Here is a 17,429-nt window from a genome sequence, read left to right as displayed (position 1 = left end):
GTGTGTGTGTGTGTGGGTGTAAAAAGATACAAACGGAAAAATTTCCGTAAATCTTACCTCACAAGAATGAGGTTAGTCAGGGGGAATGTGTAATATCGACTTTATTCTAAAATAAATAGTACTGATTCTAATATCGGCTGCTTCATTAGACGACGGACGACAGTGTTCTTAAAGCGAAAGCAGGAAAAGGAGATATCTCAATCTTCGTAACTTGACACGAAAGAACGCTGGTCGGGTCACCTAAGCAATTTTGACCAGACGACAAAATACAAGGTAGAGCACTATGTCCAGTTTGTTTGTTATTTCATTGTTTACAAGATCAATCACCACGAGACACCCATTAAAGTATCTTGACTATTTATTCAAAATGACAAACATCTATTAAAATATTAGTTATTTTGACAGAAATAGATCGTCTGCTTCAGTTCACCGTCGTTATATTAAGCAAACGATATGAATAGTGATCCACAATACACCTTTTCTCTCTTTTCCATGAACATTATTCGGCAGAAGCGTACCACGATATATTGCGATACACAACAACTGTATTGTGATATGTATTGCAATATTTTGACCTTAACATATGTGTTGTCTATTTTGTATATATTCCATAATAAAAACACCCATTACATTATACAAACATACAGTGCTATGTTATGTAGTTTTACATCGATTTGAACCATGTTGTTGAGTAACAAAAATGTTCAAATGTGTTCTTGTTTTAAAAAAATACGAGTCTGTTTGTGAAAACGCTAGGCTAACTGTTACAGACGATCGTAACCTAATAATGCAATAACTAAACATGATAGTGTCTGCAAATATTTACACTTTTGAACCTAAATGATGAACAAATTTACGTACAATTGTCCTGGCAAAATAAGCTTACGATCGTGATTAAACTTCAAAGGGCTGACCGGCTTGCAGTGTTGTTTTGACACGTGTAGGAAATCAAAAAAGGCGGCGGACGATGAAGCCTGAAAAAGCTGGCAAAATCCCTGCAGCCATGCATTCACCGGGCCTTAAATGTGTTTAGAGAATTAGATATTCCGGTATTGTTGATTGATGGAGCGAATCAGCTTGATAATATTTCAGAAACTAGCCTAATGTCATATTGTTTATATTCAACGTCATGCAAATGTTTGAATCATTTGAACATTATACACGTTAGTTACAAACATTTGACCGACATCTGAATCGAATGAAAACGAAAGGGATACCCACATGGCTTCATATTATCGGAAAGGAAAACAAATACAACTTGCTGGTTTTGTTTTAATGACAGAACGTTTTAATTATATCAAATTAATGAAATTATGATACTAAGAAAATATATCGTAACAAGAGGCCCAGAGGGCCTGTATCGCTCACCTGGTTTGTAATGCCAAGTAATGTTCTGAATACAGCTTCATTGTTTCTTTTCTGAAGGAATTTTAATATTTACCTCTAATTCCCCTATTGGGCCCCACTCTTTCTCCTCCATGGGGGATCAAAGCCAAAATTTATACGAATTCTGTTAACCCCAAGGATGTTTCTGGCCAAATTTGGTTACAATCCATGCAGAACTCTAAGACAAGTAGAATTTTTTAGGATTTACCTCTATTTCCCCTATTGGGCCCCCCCTTCCTGCCCCCGGGTAGTCAATGCCAAAATTTATACAAGTTCTGTTCCCCTTCCCCCAAGGATGTTTCTGGCCAAATTTGGTTACAATCCATGCAGAACTCTAGGACAAGTAGCAATTTATAGGATTTACCTCTATTTCCCCAATTGGGCCCCATCCCTCCTGCCCACGGGGGATCAGAGCCAAAATTTATACAGTTCTGTTCCCCTTCCCCCAAGGATGTTTCTGGCCAAATTTGGTTACAATCCATGCAGAACTCTAGGACAAGTAGCAATTTATAGGATTTACCTCTATTACCCCTATTGGGCCCCGCCCCTCCTGCCCCCAGGGGGTCAGAGCCAAAATCTATACAAGTTCTGTTCCTCTTCCCCCAAGGATATTTCTGGCCAAATTTGGTTACAATCTATGCAGAACTCTAGGACAAGTAGCGATTTATAGGATTTACCTCTATTACCCCTATTGGGCCCCGCCCCTCCTGCCCCCGGGGGGTCAGAGCCAAAATTTATACAAGTTCTGTTCCCCTTCCCCCAAGGATGTTTCTGGCCAAATTTGGTTACAATCCATGCAGAACTCTAGGACAAGTAGCAATTTATACGATTTACCTCTATTACCCCTATTGGGCCCCGCCCCTCCTGCCCCCAGGGGGTCAGAGCCAAAATCTATACAAGTTCTGTTCCTCTTCCCCCAAGGATATTTCTGGCCAAATTTGGTTACAATCTATGCAGAACTCTAGGACAAGTAGCGATTTATAGGATTTACCTCTATTTCCCCTATTGGGCCCCGCGCCTCCTGCCCCCAGGGGGTCAGAGCCAAAATTTATACAAGTTCTGTTCCCCTTCCCCCAAGGATGTTTCTGGCCAAATTTGGTTACAATCCATGCAGAACTCTAGGACAAGTAGCGATTTATAGGATTTACCTCTATTACCCCTATTGGGCCCCGCCCCTCCTGCCCCCGAGGGGTCAGAGCCAAAATTTATACAAGTTCTGTTCCCCTTCCCCCAAGGATGTTTCTGGCCAAATTTGGTTACAATCCATGCAGAACTCTAGGACAAGTAGCAATTTATAGGATTTACCTCTATTTCCCCTATTGGGCCCCATCCCTCCTGCCCACGGGGGTCAGAGCCAAAATTTATACAGTTCTGTTCCCCTTCCCCCAAGGATGTTTCTGGCCAAATTTGGTTACAATCCATGCAGAACTCTAGGACAAGTAGCAATTTATAGGATTTACCTCTATTACCCCTATTGGGCCCCGCCCCTCCTGCCCCCAGGGGGTCAGAGCCAAAATCTATACAAGTTCTGTTCCTCTTCCCCCAAGGATGTTTCTGGCCAAATTTGGTTACAATCCATGCAGAACTCTAGGACAAGTAGCAATTTATACGATTTTACCTCTATTTACCCCTATTGGGCCCCCGCCCCTCCTGCCCCCAGGGGGTCAGAGCCAAAATCTATACAAGTTCTGTTCCTCTTCCCCCAAGGATATTTCTGGCCAAATTTGGTTACAATCTATGCAGAACTCTAGGACAAGTAGCGATTTATAGGATTTACCTCTATTACCCCTATTGGGCCCCGCCCCTCCTGCCCCCGAGGGGTCAGAGCCAAAATTTATACAAGTTCTGTTCCCCTTCCCCCAAGGATGTTTCTGGCCAAATTTGGTTACAATCCATGCAGAACTCTAGGACAAGTAGCGATTTATAGGATTTACCTCTATTTCCCCTATTGGGCCCCGCCTCTCCTGCCCCCGAGGGGGGTCAGAGCCAAAATTTATACAAGTTCTGTTCCCCTTCCCCCAAGGATGTTTCTGGCCAAATTTGGTTACAATCCATGCAGAACTCTAGGACAAGTAGCGATTTATAGGATTTACCTCTATTACCCCTATTGGGCCCCACCCCTCCTGCCCCCGAGGGGTCAGAGCCAAAATTTATACAAGGTCTGTTCCCCTTCCCCCAAGGATGTTTCTGGCCAAATTTGGTTACAATCCATGCAGAACTCTAGGACAAGTAGCGATTTATAGGATTTACCTCTATTACCCCTATTGGGCCCCGCTCCTCCTGCCCCCAGGGGGTCAGAGCCAAAATTTATACAAGTTCTGTCCCCCTTCCCCCAAGGATGGGGCCAAATTTGGTTACACTCCATGCAGAACTCTAGGACAAGTAGCGATTTATAGGATTTACCTCTATTACCCCTATTGGGCCCCGCCCCTCCTGCCCCCTGGGGGTCAGAGCCAAAATTTATACAAGTTCTGTTCCCCTTCCCCCAAGGATGTTTCTGGCCAAATTTGGTTACAATCCATCCAGAACTCTATGACTAGTAGCGATTTAAAGGAAATGTTGACGGACGGACGGACGACGGACGCCGCGCCATGACATAAGCTCACCGGCCCTTCGGGCCAGGTGAGCTAAAAAACCGGTACAGGTAAACTGTATCGCGGTACAATATTTTTTGGTGGTGTATTGCAATACCCCAATATACCGGTGAACCAGCAAACGATATGAATAGTGATCCACAATACACCTTTTCTCTCTTTTCCATGAACATTATTCAATTAAATGTAGTTTATCACATATAACTATTTTTCATAATAAAAAACAGTCACGGTAATGGGTTTGGTAACTTAACACGATAACAATATGTTAATTTTTTTTTCAAACATACGGTATTACTATAAAATTGATAATAAATCGATGGAACTGTAAGTAAATTGAAGTGTTGTGTGATAAAGATTATTTAGATCACCAGAAATCCAGCCAGTTTCTATTTGGTAATAAATGTTGTAATCAGATATTGTTTTAGCATTGACTGTGTCGCTGAAACACATGTCGATTTTTAACAGTGCGGTACGTATACCAATTATCAGAGTAACATTTTTATTAGAGATTTAGCTGTTGAGTCAGTCTAAAACGGACTCATCTAGACTTGTCGCCAGAGTGGACGACTTATATCCCTCGCTACAAAAATTAAGTAAGAACTCCATTAATAGGGGGGAGGGGGCATTGCAGAACCCTATATAATTTACTCAACTTTCCTTTATGTCAGGGTTCTGTGTACTAAATTTCATCAAAATCTGTCAAGTGATTTAGGAGGAGTTCGTCGGATAATGTGGTGTCTACAGATAGACAGTAGTCTGCAGGCAATGAGCCACTTACCATAAAAATAAGCATAGGGATTCTAAGGAGAGGGCAAGAATAAGTTAATACCTATGGATTCATTATGAAATTATAACTTTTGAAAAATTAATAATTACTGCCTTTTTGTCAATGAAAATATCCCTACACATTATTTTCATATTTCGACAAATACTGTATTTCAAAAAGGTGTTTACTTTTATTGGAAAATACATGTATGTCATATACTAGTACTTTTGATAAGTTGATAATTGTGATAGAAATAGGTCTCATGTTGTTGAATAAAGCTGCTAGTATCTTTTGTAACTTTTATATATCAAATCACTCGTGTGGCATAAATTTCATATTCAACAACCACTCGTTGTGTGATCTCTAATTATACGAATGAACAGTTATGTTTGAGATATTTAGTACATCTGTATTTAGATTATCTTCAACTGTGTGAATAGGCAGCTATCAAATCGCAAACAAAGAGATGATTATATGTAGAACGTGTATTGAACGATTTCGCTGTTCTTTATTCACCCGGCTTACAAAAGTATTATACAGTAAACTTTTCAAACAGCTAAGTTTAAGACGACCTACCGTGTATGGGTGTGTTACGTGTGTGGAGTGCGTGCATGTTTTGGGAGGCTGCAGTAAGTCCCTGTTGCGACTCTTTTTATACTTAATATTTGGCCTTTTTACAGTGTCTCAGTCAAGCAAGCTGATGGAGACATGCTATGGAGGAAAACAACACCCAATTCAACATCTCGAAGGAAATAAAAATGGTCTTTAAGGAAGAAAAAAGATTGTAGGAAATACACAAAAGAAAACCTACACTTTGGGTATTTCTCAGGATGACCTGGTCAGTGTCCAAAGTCGTGTTGACCATTACTGTAGTGTTCTGTCCCGTTACCTCGTCCATAACAGACTGACCTACAAGTGCAAAGCAACCAACATCAGTTTACTCAAGAGTGAAAATGACAGTGATATGTAACGCATGTTACAATGAAACGAAGGTATACCAATGGATGAAACTTCGTTTTGTATTTTAACAAAATTATTCGCAATGGGACTAAGTTTTTATGCCACAAAATGTATTTAGGTTAAAAGAAACCATCTGTAATTTGCGGACCAATACAAATCTTTTAATTCATGATAACACATGTGATTGGTTAAGTTAAAATTTAAAACTGCTACCCACTTCAAACTTTTCAATGTGCGTAATAGTGTAAAGTAATGAACTGTTACTAATGAAAAATACCGATTCGTCTATTCCTGATTTGATAGATAATAGTTGTCATTTGTCGGTGGTGTAGCACATTTAAGACTGAGTTAAGACGACAAATGAACATTGAAATAACCTGATCTATATGAAATTTTGGATGGATAATCTGTAGCAACATTGATAATGCATCGTTTGCACTTGATTCAATTGAGGTGTTTACCACAGGACAAATACATACTCATGTATCGCATATCACATCTATTTCCTGATGTATAAATTTGTTGTCACGTTAAGATTGATATCTTAATGTGATAACTAAAAAATAAGAAAATAGCATCTTAAAACACAGTTAACAAGCAAATTCGTGTAATTTCCATCCCCGCATTCAGGACATATTGCAAGTAAACATTATTGAGGTTAGGTTTAACCTTGGTTGAAACATGAAAAAAAATGTCTTATTCGTAAGTAAGATTTGTAAAATAATGTCTGCCGAAAGTTTAAGCGGTTTACATTTTTTACAATTATTGCACAGGGAATGGCAGAAAATGACGTTTTTAGTACATCAAAGGGCCATAATTCCACTACATAATGTCGGCAAAAATTGGCAATCAAACTAGGCCAAGCCCTTAAGGCATTTGACCTTTTTACCAAGTTTGAAGAAAATCGGTCAATATTCATTAGAATTATTGCAGGGAAATGGCAGAATATAACTTTTTTTTTTTATTAAATCAAAGGACCATAACTCTGCTAAATAAGGTCCGTCACAAGTGGCGATCGAACTTGGCTGAGCCCTTAAGGCATTTAACTTTGTAACCAAGTTTTAACAATATTAAACTTAACATTTGTTAGTTATTACACAGAAACTGCAGAAAAATGACATTTGTAGTAAATTAAAGGGCCATAACTTTGATAAATAACATCAACTACAAGAGTTGATCGAACCTGGCCAGGCACTTAATTTTTAAGTTAATTTTTATTACAGTTATTGTACGGATGTGGCAGAAACTGACTTTTTTAATTGAGCAAAGGGCCACAACTCCGCTAAATAAGGTCCGTTGAAAGTTGCGATCGAACCTGGCCGATTTCTTAAGGCATTTAAGCTTGTTACTAAGTTTGAAGAAAATCGGTTAACATTTGTTACACTTATTGCACGGAAAGGAAGTGTGACAGACAGACGGACAAACAGACGGACAAACCTAAATTAATATCCCCCGTTTCGGAGAAAGCGAGGGATAAAAATACGATTTTATTGCATTAATCTATAGTACCTGATACTTTTAACAATGATGCACCTGTCGGGGTCTAGATTTTGGGAAGAAACAAATTTGATTACATTACATTAATCTATAGTACCTGATTCTTCAACAATATTGCACAACTATGTTGCAGAAACAAATACGATTACATTACTTCGATCTATAATACCTGATACTTCAAAAATGTTGCACATGCCGGGGTGTAGGTTTGAGGAAGAAACAAAAACGATTGCAATTATTTACATTTATCTATATTACCTGATACTTCAACGATGTTGCACCTGTCGGGATCTAGGGTTTGGAGAGCCAACAAGGGCACAACATATTCAAAAGCTGCTCCCTGAAATAGCGGCAGTCTGAAACAAACGAATACCGCTGTGTAATGATGTACTATACATATTGTCAATATCTATTTTTTTTGTTCACCCATAATTGATAGGGTTATGTTGCGATTTCTAAGAAAAAGATCATTTTCTTCTACCGGGATAGGAAAAGGACAGTTTACACGCGATAGAAAACAACGTGACGTCATCAATACATGCGGGAACCACTGTTGACGAGGTCATTAATTCTGACGCATTGCAACGTCCATGTGATGCCGGCGCTATGAAAATGTTTACAAACAACTTATTTTTCACCATTTCACGTGGACATGGTTATTTCAACAATCGTAAAAGAGTTTGGCCGTCAACCCTTAGACAAGCCTCGGATTGACCAGAGAAATCTTACAATCGGGTTGAGATATTCCTGTACAGTTGACAGGCACACCAAGGATTTTATTATTCTTCCCGTTTATGCACATCAGCTTTGAACATGCTAATTATTCAAAAAAGAAAACACATGCAATTCATTGCTGGCATTGTCAGTTGCTTCTGCACGACTGCAACGATAGTCTATAAGTGACATGAAGCTGTTTGATGACCCCCTAATCCCCAATATATACGATGACAGACATTCAAAAAAATTAAAGATGCTCCATCGCCGATAGAGCATAAATGATATTAATCATTTGAGCAATAATTGGTGTTTAATCGTGTATATATATGCCTAATTAACACAAAAATAATATAGAATAATTTATTTCGCCTTTGGTGCATGCGCAATCAGTACTTCATTCCATATAGAATATGGTAGCACGGAATTTTTTCGGGATACAATTAATTATTTTTCATATTTTTAACTTGAAGTAAAATTAGAAGCCCAAACTTTTCAATGGTGGTAATGGTGTAAAGTAAGTAACTGAAGAAAAATACTAAATCGTCTGCTCCTGTTTTTTATAGTGAAAAAATACCATTTGTCAGCGGTGGAGCATCTTTAAATACATAATACCAGAGTCACCAATGACAACATTATCGTGGCGATGGCCTAGTTCAGCAAAAGCTCACGACCACAAAGTCAACTCTTAAAAAAACTAATAGTCTCCAAGGAAACAGTTTTCATGTCTACAGTATCTGCTGCGAAAATCCCAACGATATCTATGGTATTTGTTTTCATGGGAAGCAGTTATCAAAGCAACATTCATTTCATGTTGTTGGTTTTCAGTGACCGTTAAAGGCCCACTACCTTTCCGAAACGGCTTTTAATTATTAAAATGGGAATGTAAAACAAGATCGATAATTTTGTAGAGTCTTAAAAATTATTAACGTACCGTTAATACTACATTTATCATCACCTTCTGAACGATTTGATTAAAATAAATAAAATGTTTATTTTCATAACGCGGGTCGTATTATGTTTCCCGCCGTCGTCCTAAATACCGCGCAGTAGTTGATTATCACTGCGCCAGACGGCAAAACAGCTAAATTGACTCTCCACTGTTTTCATATATTACGCAGGAAATCTTGCATATGTTTGGTGTCGTAACCTTATTTTAGGTCATCGGTATGCATTTTCTGATGTTATTAATGTTTTTCAAGAAACCTTTTTATTTTGCTCCGGAAAGGTAATGGACCTTTAAAGCTAAAGGTATGCTTGTTATAAAATGAGCCAGGACCGTTAGATAACACCAGATATTTTGAGAAATTCCATGTCAAAAACATCTTTATTCTACTACTAATTTGTCTGCAACCGACAACCGAAATCAAACATGTAAATTGGTTTTGTAATTAGTGCAGCCAGACCAATAAGGGTTTACGATTCTCTAAGATTAAGGAATAATTCATGATTCTGACCGACATAACCGTAGCTAGACTACCAGTGGGTGAGAGAATTGAACATGTTCGATAGCAGATGGTCTGTGACATTTAGACCAGGCTAAAGCGATCAGGTTAGCGGCTGTATTTAACCTATACGCTGTCTTAAGTGAAAACTTAACCATGACAAATTCTGATTTACGGTAGATCACTTTTTTTCGTGTAAACAACATATTCGCATATACGCAAATTCGCGATCGATCAAGGACATTTACTGATAATCGTGTATTCATACTGTATACATTTTACACAATAATTCGCGAAATTTTTTAATTTGCGACCTCTTACAAACTTATTCGCGAAACTTTTGAATTTGCGACCTTTTACACAATTATTCGCGATACATTTGTATATATTGAATTTGCGACATTTTACTCAATTATTCGTCAAACTTTTGAATTTGCGTTCGAACCCTTTTTCGCGACGCTACCCGAAAATTTTTACCTCGCGAAATAAAGTGATTTACAGTAATCAAGAATTGATATATAACAAGTGATCTTTCTTAGACCAAAGATGGGGAAAATCCATTGTTAAGGAAATTTAGGTTCGTGTCATGTTAACATAATTACAAGCTGTTTACTTTTCATTTAAGTTCGACACATGTTATTGACAGTTGGTGTAGTATGACCCTGATGACAGTCTTATGCGATATTGGAAAACCGGAACTTACATCCGATATCGTGCACAAGATGTCGGTACACAATGCAGTTGCATCAGTTACTTGTTCGTGAAACATTTGTAATCTGATGTTGGTACGCATTTATGGCTGTCACTAGTACCCAAGACAAATAAACTTGAAATCGTCAAAAGATAAGCAACAATTTACCATAGAATTGGTTTTATTGGTTAGTGGAATGATAACCTCGCCAAATTGGAAAATGTTCTTATACATAAAATGAAATGCGCATAATAATATTTGTATGCAAAACTTATAGCACAAAGGGCTGTAGAAAAGTGATCGATGTTAAATACAGTATCCGATATCAATACCCATGGGTATGTATTTTAAAGAAATATTAACGACATGATCTTAGTCTTTTTCCCTCTTTACTGCTACATTTTCTTCATCCTCGACTTTCCAGGGGTTGCTATCACTGTCTTTATATCCACCCTTGTAGTACCTCATAGAAAAACTGAAGACAATTCAGGAGAAAAAAAAAACAACTGACCCAACTACAAGTCTGCAGAGATTTCCTTTTTTTACTATGATATAATCCAGGGATGGATATATTGACAGTGCTAGTAACCCCTACAGCGTCGAGGATGACTTTCCCTAAGCATATCGTATATTATGTGTGTCCATCGAGGATGACTTTCCCTAAGCATATCGTATATTATGTGTGTCCATTGGTATAACTTACCTAACTCCGAATAAGACCATGCAGATGGTGGTGATGCCGTCCATGAACAATGTAGAACTGAGCAGTTGGGTTTTGAACCAAGCACTATTGTCTCCACATACAGCTTGTGCTACCATCAGGGATAACGCTAACTGGTTCGCTAGGGAAAGCAGGGCTTGCTGCAAAATATAAATTCAAAATGATATATTTCTGACGTATTACTTTACATCGATATATAGTTTTGAATATACACAAAATACATCTCATTCAAATCTCTCAATTAGACAGACATTGTTATTCAGTTCAGTTACTCTGAATTCATATACTTCATAGCCGGTAATTTTCACGGGGATTTTGCGGTATATTGAATCATCATTGTTATAAATGTATTGGATGTTATCAGCAAACAATTAGGTGGAAACATGGCCGATTCTTAGTTTGCGGTATTCGTGGGTCATCGCCTTGGTCGCAAAATGGTATCCGTGAAATATTTAGACAAGACCGAATTACATATACATTAGAAGCCAAATTTCGAAATATGGATTTGCTCGAATTTCGATTTTCTAGTTTTGTGTCCAAAATTTTGGCCCGCGAAAACCAGACGCTGTACGGTATATTACCATCATACTTATATACAATGTGACGAAACAATCAATAATTAGTATTGCATTGAATGTAAAATGATATGGTTCAGTAAAGTAACGTTCGTAGATCATTTCGTTTTTTAAGAAATTCATATTGAATATTTAAAACTGTATAATCATTACATAACTGAATCTCATAAAATTATTTACAATGTAGTTAGATACTATGTCATTTCGATTGTCTATTAAACAATGAAATACGTCCTAAGTATAATATTTTATTGGGCAATAAATCAAGATACCTATCTTAATATCAAAGGCATCTTTGTTTAATAATATATTTATCCAACCACTTTTCCAGCAACTATAACTTTAAGGATATTTGCTTTACTGAATGAAACGCTTTTCTGAAGGTACTGAACTAAGTCCTGCCATTGTCTGAAAAATATTATATCACCTTATATATTAGGATGTATTCAGGAGTTTACTATACATAATGTCTGACAATGGGAAATACTGTCTGCCTACATGTACGTATGATTTATGTATCTTTGTATTTATGCCGACATGTTATGAAATGATGTTGTCAATAAAAATTCACGTCATAATCATATGCAAGTATTATTGCATATATTCTCAGTGGCGCGTAACTACGATGGCCGAAAGCGGCCGGACACATATGGGTGATATTTCAATTGTTTGTGTACCATGGTACACTTTTGCATAGTACACAAACGAAGTATTTTTCATTCGTTTGTGTACCGTGGTACACTTTTGTATGGTACACAATTAAAGCATTTTTTACTCAAATCTGTACCGCAATACACCTTTGAAGTACACTGTGACGTTACACATGATTTGTCTATTTCTGTCTCACACAGCAGCCAATAGCGGCCATGGTACACTTTTAATCACTTTTACAACATCTACGGGCGATTTCATATCTTGATTTTTTTATACTTAGTTGCTACGATCTTGTAAAAACGATTCAAATTTTAAACATTATATTCATGTTCTTCTTACGTGGTGTTCTTTTAACATTAAAAAGGACTCAGGTATTGTGCAAGATGAAGAATATCCATAATAGCGACATCGGATAACAACAAAACAACAATGAAAGGTACGGAACTGTCCTGGTAAAAAAATGCACGAAATAGATCTGATTCATTTCATGATCGTAATCATCAGTTGCTGATAAAATATAACAATTTTCTACGAATTAGTTGAAGTGTCCCTACAAGTAACCCGGCACCAAAAAGATTATATAAGAGAAAGAATTCCTAAGTGTCAGGTTATTAAGATTTATAGCCGTGCGCTGCCGCTGAGGTTCGTTTTTCCAAAGTGTACCATGGTACAGAAACGAGTAAAAAATGCTTTGTTTGTGTACCGCATAAAAGTGTACCATGGTACAGAAACGAGTAAAAAATGCTTCGTTTGTGTACCGCATAAAAGTGTACCATGGTACAGAAACGAGTAAAAAAAGCTTTGTTTGTGTACCGCATAAAAGTGTACCATGGTACAGAAACGAGAAACGAGTAAAAAAAAAGCTTTGTTTGTGTACCGCATAAAAGTGTACCATGGTACAGAAACGAGTAAAAAAAGCTTCGTTTGTGTACCGCATAAAAGTGTACCATGGTACAGACAAGTAAAAAAACTTCGTTTGTGTACCGCATAAAAGTGTACCATGGTACAGAAACGAGTAAAAAAGCTTTGTTTGTGTACCGCATAAAAGTGTACCATGGTACAGAAACGAGTAAAAAATGCTCCGTTTGTGTACCGCAATAAAAGTGTACCATGGTACAGAAACGAGTAAAAAATGCTCCGTTTGTGTACCGCATAAAAGTGTACCATGGTACAGAAACGAGTAAAAAATGCTTCGTTTGTGTACCGCATAAAAGTGTACCATGGTACAGAAACGAGTAAATTTTACTCAAATTTGGCTGGCCGCTTTCGGCTAACGGGACATAATTGAATAAAAAATATGTACTCCCCATAATATTTGGTGTTACAGGATCGAGTGAAAAATACTTAGTTTGTGTACCATGTAATAGTGTATCGCGGTACATATTTGAGTAAAAAATGCTTTGAGTGTGTACCATACAAAAGTGTACCGCGGTACACAAACGAATAAAAAAATACTTCGTTTGTGTACCATGCAAAAGTGTACCATGGTACACAAACGACTAAAATATCACTCAAATGTGTCCGGCCGCTTTCGGCTATCGTACGTAACAGTATGTGTGAAACTTCATGCATGAGCCGGAGACGAGAAATTGTGATAAAAATGCCTTTCGGTGATATCTTTATCTGAACCTGGGATAATTGTGTGTTTGTGTTCTTTTTCAATGAATGCCCGATATTCGTTGATGGTCCTGTATTTTAGCATTAACTGTTGCATAATAAAACACGTGTTTTAACTTGTGATGAATTGTCCTTTCCCGCAACCCCATTTGCATTTTAAATTTCTTAAACTATGCACGGAACTGTATAATTATAACATCAAATCATAAAATCACATTTGATTAAATTCGTCTCATTTGTAAATGCATATTTTATACTCCTTTTAGATGTTGATATTTCCAGTTAAAATTCTAATTAACATACTTGATAATTTAATGTGTTTAGTAGTTCATCAAGGGAAACACGTGCATGTTTAAATGATGTTCACACTTCAACCTAGATGCCTATATATATAGCTACAGTGAACAGAGACACATGTGTTACGCAAGGGCTCCGAATTATTCATCAGTCACGAGTCTCGTCTATATGTGATATGTTGTTCAATTAGAATTCTTCAAAGGGAAATAAATTAATTATAAGTACACACGTTTATATGATAATAAAACTCAAAGATTCCAAAAAGAAGTAAACAAGAAAAAATCTTTTAATCTAGTGGATAAATATATAATGAAGACAAAATTATTGTTGCATTTCAAATAAAGTAAATAATAGGAATTTTTGTAACGCAATGTTACAGTATTTGCTGGTAGTGATAAACCTATAAACATTGTCAATATATCCAATACGATACTGTGTTGTGGCTTTTATTCGAGGTTATACATTTTCGTTATAGTCGCGAAATTAAATACCTGCGAACGAAATGACAAGAATGATGAGTACGTAATCTTTAATTTAATAACAATTTAATACAGCTCAAAATCTACAAATGTTGCGAAGACTTCTCTCCGCGAATAAGTATCAAAGAGGAAACCGTGATTTTTTTCCTCATGAAAATAAACATTTTTTACATTATATTGAAGTCAACTTATTATTTAAAAACATTCGCGATTCACGTCCTGGAAATTATAGGATACAGATCCAAAGAAACTGAACTTGTATGGCAATATGTATGTACACATGAGAACTTTTCTTCGGAGTCGCGTGGTTGATTGACTTCATGTATATTGTACCCTACGCAACACTTGTAGGGACCATAGTAGATTTAACTACACTTCGGTACACTAGTACTTAATGTGCTGTAGCGCAGTTCAATCTACAGTGGGTCTCACAAGTGTAGTCTAGCGTAATGTAATTAACTATAGGACCGTTTTCGTTTATTCGGAACAACCGGTTCGACTGTTTGTTAAAGTCATTATTTCATGTATTAATCCGGACGGACATGCGTTTTTTTATACAGGCCTGTGAGGGCTTTGTCAAGGCTCGTCTGAAAACAATATAAAATCACCAGGTCCGTCTTTAATTAATAAACGAACCACTAGGTTCAACCAGTCAAACCGCATAATCGACATGGGCCCGAATCGCTCACCTGCAATCTGGTAATCATACATGGTTCATACTTAACAAATAGAGTAAATAAGAATTTGTATAATCCCTAAGCACATTAGAGGCCTCTTTGCCTCTTGGTTATTAAAAAGAAGTCGTTTAAAGTTTTTAGCCTATTTGACCCCTGTGACCTTGAATGACGGTCAAGGTCATTCATTTGAACAAACTTTGTAGCCCTTGATCCCAGCATGCCACAGGCCCAATATCAGGTCCCTATGCCTTTTGGTTTTTAAGAAGAAGTCGTTTAAAGATTTTAGCCTTTTTGACCCCTGTGACCTTGAATGAAGATCAAGGTCATTCATTTGAACAAACTTGGTAGCCCTCTATCCCAGCATGCCACATGCCCAATGTCAGGTCTCTAGCCCTCTTGGTTATTACGGAGAAGTCGTTTAAAGATTATAGCCTATTTGACCCCTGTGACCTTAATTGAAAGTCAATGTCATGTATTTGAACAAATTTGGTAGCACTTGATCCCAGCATGCCACAGGCCCAATATCAAGTCCCTAGGCTCTTTGGTTATTAAGAAGAAATCGTTTAAAGATTTTAGCCAATTTGACCCCTGTGACCTTGAATGAAGGTCAAGGTCATTCATTTGAACAAACTTCGTAGCCCTCTATCCCAGTATGTCACATGCCTATTATCAGGTTCCTAGGCATCTTGGTTATGAAGCAGAAGTCTCAACAAGATATTTCAGCCTATTTGACCCCTGTGACCTTGAATGAAGGTCAAGGTCATTCATTTGAAGAAACTTGGTAGCCCTTCATCCCGGCATGTCACAGGCCCAATTTCAGGTCTCTAGGCCTCTTGGTTACTTAGAAGAAGTCTGTTAAAAGATTTTCCCCTATTTGACACCTGTGACCTTGAATGAAAGTCAAGGTCATTCATTTGAACAAACTTGGTAGCCCTTCATCCCAGCATGCTATAAGTCAAATTTCAGGACTCTAGGTCTCCAAGTTTCGGAGAAGAAGTTGTTTGAATGGAAAAGTTGACGCCGGACGGCCGGACAGACGGATGGACGATGCACTATAGCATAAGCTCTCTTGCCCTTCGGGCAGGTGAGCTAAAAACGGCTTAGGTTTCCGACGATGATGTTTACTCTCGGGCTTTGTTTTCGAAACATCAAGTGATACTACAATGGTGCACTGACATCGCCCACATTCCTCATAGGAAAAGTCCATGATCCATGACATTTACACATATAAAACATGCAGGCTATGAAGTACATCAAAATGAAATACCAAATATCATTCAGCCCCTAGATAATCCACTGGCACTTGTTGCTCTCTAAAATAGTATTAATACATGCGTGTGCCTACAACTTTTATGATGCGCTCGTCCATTGACCATACATGCTGCCCTTCCTAAAGCAGCCGATCGCATAAATTTTAAGTATTTATTCGACATCAATGCATGTCACATTATCAAAGCAAGTCTCAGATTTTCTACTTTTATAGAGAACGGTGTGAACCTACATGTAACCGAAATCTCAAATTACTCCTTGCAACAGCACATCACCCCTAACAACCTCCGTAGAATTGTACAATGACACGCCAAAGTTACATAACATGGTTGAAGACCAGACCCTATGGCCATTATAAAATGTTTGATGCTTACACAATCAGAGCTGAATTCATATCAACGACATCATTGGTCCTTTAAATGATAGAGCGAAGAAAGTTCATTTCAAATGAAACCTTAATTTAAAAACAAAATTATCTTCTCGTTGTTTTACTTCAAGCACACGGAATGAAATATGAGTGTAAATCGTTTCTTTTAGCTTATAACCCATCCTCGATACTCCAGGGGTCACTATCACCGTCGTTATATCCACTTATGGACTACGTCTAATAAAACTAAAGACATTCAATTACCAAACTACCTGTCCCATCTGTTGCCGCACAGAGAACCATGATTTTTTTATGTCAAAACATATTTACTCGATGAAGTTGGCCTAACCTTAAACACGGCAATGACTGGATTAATTCATAAGTTTTGTTTCTTTGTTTTGGTTTGTTTTTACGTCATACATGTTGAAAATTTAATGACAATTGAAAGCACTGCAGTTAGATCTACTCAAAGAGATTATTACCAACATCTCCAATTGCTTATAATGATAAAACAGCATATCTTACATCTCAACACCATCCCATTTTTCGAGGGTCTATATATTCTACTGTCAAGCCCTGCCTTCGCGGTCTAGTTGTCGACAGCTTTAGTACTTATACACAGCGTATCATACATAAGAACACAATGAAATGTCTAGGGTCAATATATATACTGCCAGAACTTGTCCACGTTTTCTCTCAAATTCGTTCTGACGTTTA

At 37.5% G+C, this 17,429-nt stretch overlaps 1 protein-coding gene across 2 annotated transcripts in view; it reads right to left on the bottom strand.

Moving 5' to 3' along the window:
* Positions 1-17,429, bottom strand: part of LOC138333129 (solute carrier family 23 member 1-like) — a 64,031-nt gene that overhangs the window by 15,226 nt on the left and 31,376 nt on the right. For both annotated transcript variants that reach the window (XM_069281272.1, XM_069281273.1), the window contains exons 3-5: positions 10,760-10,917; positions 7,465-7,562; positions 5,561-5,658 (exon numbers count right to left, since the gene is read on the bottom strand). In XM_069281272.1, the coding sequence (XP_069137373.1) occupies positions 5,561-5,658; positions 7,465-7,562; positions 10,760-10,917 (354 nt within the window). The remainder of the gene's footprint in view (positions 1-5,560; positions 5,659-7,464; positions 7,563-10,759; positions 10,918-17,429) is intronic.

Source organism: Argopecten irradians, chromosome 10, assembly GCF_041381155.1.
Source record: "Argopecten irradians isolate NY chromosome 10, Ai_NY, whole genome shotgun sequence".
Classification (NCBI taxonomy): Eukaryota; Metazoa; Mollusca; class Bivalvia; order Pectinida; family Pectinidae; genus Argopecten; species Argopecten irradians.
The sequence above is the reverse complement of the archived record's forward strand: the minus strand, read 5'-3'. Positions and strand labels throughout refer to the sequence as shown.